Genomic DNA, 8309 nt, shown 5'->3' on the forward strand with positions numbered 1-8309 from the left:
TTCAAACTTCACATTTTAACTATTTTTTCTCTAAATCTTGCATCACGAAGATTGTCCTTCTTCTTCTTCACATTTCAAGCTTAGTGCATATTAGCTTATTGCGTGCTCTCAACTTAGTGTTCTAGATGCACTTCGACAGTTATTAATTGAGAGCTTTCGATGCCTGTAACATTTTTGCAGTAGTATAATTGTGTGTATATTGTACCATCATACTCTATGCCAAGGGAAGTCAAGAAATTTTCCAACCCGAAACATTCCTAGACCGGACCGGGAATTGAACCCGGCCACCTCCAGCATGGTCTTGCTTTGTAGCTGCGCCTTTACCGACTGAGCTAAGGGAGGCCCCCACGAAGATTGTTATTAATTCCAAATTTTTAAGAAAAGTTCTATTTTCAGACCCTACACAAATTTCAAAGCCCCAGAATCTTGGGATTCTATCTTTTAAGTAAATAATCTTTCAGTGAATACACATCTTCTCTATCCAATATCACTATCAATTTGCTCCAATTCTCATTTGTACCAAGCTCATTTTTCTGAAATATTATTTAAATTTAATCTCTTATTCTTCACAATTCACCTATTATATAACCTATTCATCCATATAGCATTTGGTCCAGTGAACTTAATCTCTATCACTCAATAAATTCTAAGGCTTTGAAATCATAAGATGTATCGATCATAAGAAGTGGTAGAATTCGATTTATCAAAGTATCTCGAAAGATCAATAAATCGTTTTGAATACATTAAGTGACTCATAGAGTTGAATTTTTCCTATAGCTTTAGAAAACACTTTCTGTAATTTGGCTTTCATTTTTCCCACAAATAACCACTGAAAATTTACAGTTGGCCACGTTTTAAAAAATGCGTACGATTTCGTTTTTTATTGAATATCAACAACCGGGAAATTTTTAAGATTTGAACCGGGAAAACCGGGAAAAAACCGGGAATTTCAAAATGAAAAGTCAGTGGCCACCCTGATCCAAAGAAAATGCTGTTTTAAGTACTTATTCACTAGGCACTGAACCGATTCAAATAAGTTTGGCATCACTTTGGCTAGTACTGACTCGCTTCAGACAAGTTCGAAAGTACTTTGGAACAAGGTTGCAAAGACTCATTTCAGCTAAAACAATGTTTTTCTAAATTATGAAATAATTAGATGCCATGATCAAATTTTGAATTGGTAGGATACAAGAAGAGGTTGCCAAGAATGTGTTTGACATATTAAACCTGTTTATTTCACTTCATGAGAGTCACAATCAGTGATTTTTCACAAACTCACTCACTCACTCACTCACTCAGCGATCAGCAAATCGCTGATTGTGACTCATAGAAAGCAAAATTTACAGGTTTTATGTTTCCAACGCATACTTTGTAACCTCTTCTTGTAAGTTACAAGTAAAACATGCCATCATACCATCTTTTGGTTTTATTATTCCGAAAAACATTATTTTAGCTGAAATGAGTCTTTGCAACCTTGCTTTGGAAGGTACTGAATCACTTCTGAAAGTACTGAATCGCTTTATAAAGCTTTGGAATCATTTCGGAAAGTACTGAATCACTTCATAAAAATTAGAATCAATACGGGAAGTACTGCATCTTTTCAGAAAAAAAAACCCTACGGAAAGTAGTGAATTACTTCGGAAGATTCTGAATCACTTCCGGAACGTACTTTACAAGGACTGAATCACTTAAGAAAAGTTCGTTATCACTTCTGATAGTACTGACTTACTTCATACAAGTTTGGAATCAATTCGGAAAAAAAAAACTGAATCACTTTAGAAAAAAAATTAATACCTTCGGAAAGTAGTGAATCACTTCGGAAAATATTGAACCACTTCAGGAAAGTACTTTGAAAAGGACTGAATCGGTTCAGAAAGTATTAAATCACTTAAGAAAAGTTCGTTATCACTTCGGAAAGTACTGAGTCACTTCAGAAAAGTTTGGAATCAATTCGGAAAGTGCTGCATCACTTTAGAAAAAATTGAATCCCTTCGGAAAGTAGTGAATCACTTCGGAAAATACTGAACCACTTCAGGAAAGTACTTTGAAGTTCATTATCATTTCAGAAAGTACTGAGTCACTTCATAAAAAATTCGAATCAATTCGGAAAGTACTGCATCTCTTCAGAGAAAAATTAAATCCCTTCGGAAAGTAGTGATTTACTTCGGAAGATTCTGAATCACTTCCGAAACGTACTTTGAAAAGGACTGAATCGCTTCAGAAAGTACTGAATCCCTTAAGAAAAGTTCGTTATCACTTCAGAAAGTACTGAGTCACTTCATAAAAAATCAGAATCAATTCGGAAAGTACTGCATAACTTTAAAAAAAAATTAATCCCTTCGGAAAGTAGTTAATTTTTTCGGAAAAATTTGAACCACTTCAGGAAAGTACTGAGTCACTTCATAAAATATTAGAATCAATTCGGAAAGAACTGCATCACTTAAGAAAAAAAAACCCCTTCGGAAAGTAGTTAATCACTTCGGAAAATTCAGAACCACTTCAGGAAAGTAATGAGTTACTTTATAAAAGTTTGGAATCAATTCGGAAAGTACTGAATCACTTTAGAAAAAATTGAATCCCTTCGGAAAGTAGTGAATCACTTCGAAAAGTACTTTGAAGAGGACTGAATCGCTTCAGAAAGTATTAAATCACTTAATAAAAGTTCGCAATCATTTCAGAAAGTACTGAGTTACTTCATACAAGTTTGGAATCAACTCGGAAAAAAAAACTGAATCACATTAGAAAAAAAAAAATGAATACCTTCGGAAAGTAGTGAATCACTTCGGAAAATACTGAACCACTTCAGGAAAGTACTTTGAAAAAGACTGAATCGCTTCAGAAAATATTAAATCACTTAGGAAAAGTTCCGGAACGTACTTTGAAAAGGACTGAATCGCTTCAGAAAGTACTGAATCACTTAAGAAATGTTCGTTATCACCGAGGTTATCACTTCAGAAAGTATTGAGTCACTTCAGAAAAGTTTGGAATCCATTCGGAAAGTGCTGCATCACATAAGAAAAAATTGAATCCCTCCGGAAAGTAGTTAATCACTTCGAAAAATTCAGAACCACTTCAGGAAAGTACTGAATTACTTCATAAAAGTTTGAAATCAATTCGGAAAGTACTGAATCACTTTAGAAAAAATTGAATCCCTTCGGAAAGTAGTGAATCACTTCGGAAAATACTGAACCACTTCAGGAAAGTACTTTGAAATGGACTGGATCGCTTCAGAAAGTACAGAGTCATTTGAGAAAAGTTCGTTATCACTTCAGAAAAGTTTGGAATCAATTTGGAAAGTACTGCATCACTTTAGAAATGTTTTCACTCACTTTGGAATTGTTTTGAATCATTTAATTTCTAAAAGTACTGATTATTTGGCATTAGATACGTTTGCGTCCCGTTGACTTAAGTTGAACAGATAAGCCGTGGGTCAACTGTCAAATCCACGCAACGTATCCATTGTGGTTGGCCGTTTACGTCAGAATTTACTGAATTACTAGAAATGTTTGGAAAGTACTGACTGAATCACTTCGGAAAGTACTGAATCAGTTAAGAAAAGTTTGGAACCACTTCATGAAATACTAAATCATTTCAGAAAACTTTGGAATCACTACCGAAAGTCCTAAATAAATTCCGAAAATTTTGGAGTCAGTTCGGAAATTACTGAATCACTTCAAAACATTTCAGAATTACTCCTGAAAAATTCACCTCCGCAAGAAATGAAATAACTGAATCACTTTAGTAAAACATCGGAATCACTAAGGAAAGTGCTGATTCAATTAATAAAAAAAATTAGATTAGTGCCACACGCACTGAGACACGTTGGATAGTACTGAATGATTTTAGAAAAGTTTGGAATAACTTTGGAAAGTACTGAATCGATTAAAAATGAATTTGGAATTACTTCGGAAAGATCTGAATCACTTTAAAAAAGTTTATAATCATTTCGGAAAGTACTTAATCAGTTCAAAAACTGTCGAAATCACTTAGAAAAGTACATCATAATTCCACTAAGTACCAAGTAGAATCACTTCAGAAAATTTCGGAATCACTTCGGAAAGTACTGAATCAGTTCATAAAAGTTCGGAATCACTTCCGCAAGTACTGACTGACACACTTTGGAAAACACTAAATCAGCTAAGAAATGTTCGGAATCACATCTGTAAGTACTGAATCACTTCATAAAAGTTGGGAATCACTTCAGAAGTAATTAAATCCAAACACGTTTCAAACTAATTCAGTACTTTCTGAAGTGATTCCAAACATTTCGGAAGTGATTCTGTTGTTTCCGAATTGATTCTGAATTTTTCTGAAATGAATCAGTAATTTCAGAAAGGATTCCGGACTTTTTCAATCAAGTGATTCAGTACTTTCCGAAGTGATTCCAATCATCACAGTAGTGGTTCAGTTCTTTCCAAAGTGCTTTCGAACATTTCTGAAGTTAATCAATACGTGAAACCGCGTTCCGAAGACGCCAATTCAATCTTCCCCAAGCGTATTCAGCACGTTTTTTCAAATATTTCAGCAATCTTTAGGTGATGCTAAACTTGTTGGGGGGTGATGCAATATTCAAATGTGTGTTGCAATATTTTTCCAAGTGATTCCATATTTATGACGGGTAGTGTAGTCGTGAGTAGGTACTCGCGGAGCACGATCTAAAAACCTAGGCTCTAGGCGTACAGCGAGTAATGGGGTGGGACGGAAGTAGAAAATCCAAGAACATTCCAAGTCAAATTGTTAGGGAGTTAGTTCAACAATGACAGAAGACTTGTCATAGAATTCTCAGATCTGTGATTTTAAAATTCTCAGAAGATTTTTCCCAAAGGAATTTTCTTATAATTTCCGATGATATTAAAAAATCAGGACTCCTACAGGAACTATCGTAAAATTTCCGGAGGAAACGTCTCCAAATTTCCAGATTAATATTCTCAAAATTCTCGAAGAAATTCTCTCTGAGCGAAAGTTTCTAAATCAATTCTATTCCGATTCGCAAATGAAGAACAAGAATCTCCGTGTGGTTCTATTCTTTCAGATCTCTGGGAAAGTACTCTAAGAATTTCTGAATGTATTCTTCAAACAAAAATATGTTTTTGGTGTACAACTTTTGGCGGAATGTTCTCTGAACTTTCAGAGGTATTCTCACAAAATTCTCAATAGCTTCCTTTTTGAAATTTTGGAGAAATTCTTGCATATTTCCATACACATTTTACCGGATTTCATGAATAAAAGAAAACAACGATTTTCATCAAACATTATAGAAACAATAATAAAAACAAATCATGATCTACGGTACAATAGTATTCTGTTTTTGGAAAAATACAAATTGAGCTGCAAAATTTAACTGAGATATTTTTGTCAAATACGTCATTTTGAATAAAATTACAAGATCCAAAATTTGGCCTGGAACTACTCATCTGTGAAGTGAATTGAAGGGGTTAGAAGGAAAGGGCGGTAAGTGACTTCGATCGATTCTCTTCATCGACTTCCTCAGAATTCTGGATGCTAGATGCGAACCTCCTTTAGCGCAAAATCTGTTTATAAAGCTGTGGCTATCAAAAGAGAAAGTCGATGAAAATAATCGATCAGTCACTTACACCCCTTTTCTTCTAACCCCCTCAATTGTAATATTTATGTACAAAGAAAAAAATTCCGTTTCTGTATCTCAAATGCAAACGCATAGTCAACTTCATCAACCCCGTTCTCCCGTACGTCAATTGATATCTCTTTTGCAAGGAATCCTATAAGAATACAGTCTAAAGTATGTGTCGATAAAGAAGAGTATTGCTCTTTTTTTGCTCTTGGAGGAGGGTAAAATGTTCTTTTACTGACATCTCACAATTAATTATGCATCAACGTTTTTAAACATTACTAAACAAATCTTCCCACTACTTCTTCCAGGAAAACCTCGAGAACGCCAAGTACGCCGTTTCGATGGCCCGCAAGATCGGCGCCCGGGTGTACGCCCTGCCGGAGGACATTGCCGAGGTGAAACCGAAGATGATCATGACCGTGTTCGCTTGCCTGATGGCCATGGACTACGTGCCCAACATGGACAGCGCGAAGAATAATGGAACCACCACCGCCGCCCCTGTCGTCGTTGCTTCGGTGCAAGCTCCGGTGTTCAAGGTGAGCCCTTCCAAGGTGGAAGTGGTGGAACCAGCTCCGCTTGCAGCGCCAACTGCACCAGAAGCCGACGACGTAGCAAAAACGGCGGTGGTTACCAATGGTGGTAGCAACAGCAACGGGGCAGTTACCACCAACGGAAACGGTGCAATCGAAACGGAAGCGTCGACGGTCGAAGTCGTGGTGGACGAGTTTGTCGATTGAAATGGCAAGTAAAAGGTGAAAAGAGGTTAATTTTTTTTTGTTGCGGAAATGCAAAAATGCGAAAGCGCATATTAGTCACAATACATGTGTAGTTGAGGGGTGTACCGACACGGGCGAGGGGAACTAGCTAGGACCATAAGCTATGTTTTTTTTAGTTTTTAAATGGAATTTATTTTCGCTATCAACTTTTTGGTTTTCCAACATGAGGATGCAGTTTCGACATGGGTGACACCTTGTTAATAGTTTTCTTGTGAAGAAAACTGGCCAAACAAGCGTGTATTCATTAGGATTTTCTTTGTGTAGAGTCAGCTACACAATCTGTGTTATCGGTTTACTTTTCTTCCAACTATCGTGTATTTATATAAACCAATAATTAACATAACACGCATTGTATTATATTTTTAAATGTTTAACAAAAATGCATTGTCTACTGGCCAAGGAGAAAAAAAAATTGTTAATTTTCTATATGTTTCGCTTAAAATGTAACGGAAAAGCAAAATTACACTACCCGTAAGCTTCCCGTTTTGCACTGTAGCTATATCGACTTATTTTCGCATATAAATTATTAGGCAAAAGTGTGCCAAAATTAAGCTAAATTTGTCTCTGGGTCAAACACCAGAGCGCGGAAATTGGAAGGGAAATTAAGAAATAAAAAGAAACAAACGAAGCAACTGCGAGTGTGCGTGTGAGTGCTTATATGTAGGTTAGTGTTGGATGTGAGAGTTCGTGATCCCCCTCCCCCTCCTTATCCACCTGGCTTCGTCACTTGTTATCATTATCAACTATACTATACTTATGTAAACGTGCGTATGTTAAAGAAAAAAAAAACAATATCTCAAAACTTTTCTCCGCAATATTGACACTCAAGAAGCGAAACACGCGTATTCATGCTTCTTCTGACCCCGCAATAAAATCGTACTATTTTCAAACGTAATCTATGTTTCCAAATATTGTATCTAAGTCGATTTCTTCTTTCCTTTCGTCGCCGATAACCGGACCGACACACATTTATAGCAGAACGATTTTTCCCGTTCCCGGTTGATGATTGTTTTCTTATTTTTTTTTCTGTTTGTAAATCAAATTTATAAATATAGGTGTAACCTATAAAGTAGCGACGTAGTGTATCTTAATTAAGTAATAACTTAGCGATCGAGGAAACATTTTAAACACCACCCTAACAATTAGATCTACAAAACGAGGAATTTTCCGCTCTGATCAATTGAACAATATACCACTGGCAAACAACCAAGTATAACTATTACTAGTAATTACAGAACAATAGCATTTTTGGAATTGAAGTTTTACTGCATTTTATGGTATCAGCCACCATGCGTCGCTCTCCAATCTCCAAGCAAAGTTAATCAGCGAAGTATTCGAAATCATAATAAAGCATTAATTTAATAACTGAGCTGCCCCACTTGAAAGGAGAGCGCGATATACCTAATCCAACCAATATCTCTGCCGCCTACCGAAAAACTGGAGACTGGGAGTGCATAACTTTACAAAACTAGTTATTGGCTAAAACGTAACGTAAACGTAACTATCGAAAGGTAATATACCGCAACAGGCTAAAAAGTGAATAAATTCAATAAAAATAACCGGAATGTGGGTGTTACTTGATCCGAACGTGTCCTTTATCCCTACTAAATAAGCTAACTGTTTAGAAGAGTTTTGAAGAATCGCTCCAACTAAGAATCCGGAAACCCAGTAACGCCTGGTAGATTACCTTTTCGTGGTGCACTACTGGCATTAAGATCTACCACCGAACCCTTGTCCGAACTACTTCAAACCTGGGGAACAAGAGTGTTTTTGTAATCAAAGGAACACACCTTAGTAATTTTTACTTTGTATGCTTTGTTGATAGTGACAAGACTCGGCTTTGTGCACCGGTGTTATTGCTTGATTTTGTTGATTCTACGAGAAGCTAAATAGTTCGCGCAAAGGCTACGTGCCCCAAGCCGATATGTGCAAGGACTTGGACG

The 8309-nt window shown here is 36.3% G+C and overlaps 1 protein-coding gene across 2 annotated transcripts in view; it reads left to right on the forward strand.

Moving 5' to 3' along the window:
* Fim (plastin-2 Fim) overlaps positions 1 to 7925 on the forward strand; it is a 163879-nt gene extending 155954 nt beyond the window's left edge. For both annotated transcript variants that reach the window (XM_065235574.1, XM_065235575.1), the window contains exon 6: positions 5899 to 7925. In XM_065235574.1, the coding sequence (XP_065091646.1) occupies positions 5899 to 6327 (429 nt within the window). In that variant the 3' untranslated portion in view covers positions 6328 to 7925. The remainder of the gene's footprint in view (positions 1 to 5898) is intronic.
* Positions 7926 to 8309: the final 384 nt, after the last annotated feature.

This window comes from Ochlerotatus camptorhynchus, unplaced genomic scaffold, assembly GCF_037179485.1.
Source record: "Ochlerotatus camptorhynchus isolate MF236.1 unplaced genomic scaffold, CSIRO-AGI_Acam_v1.1 ptg000498l, whole genome shotgun sequence".
NCBI lineage: Eukaryota > Metazoa > Arthropoda > Insecta > Diptera > Culicidae > Ochlerotatus > Ochlerotatus camptorhynchus.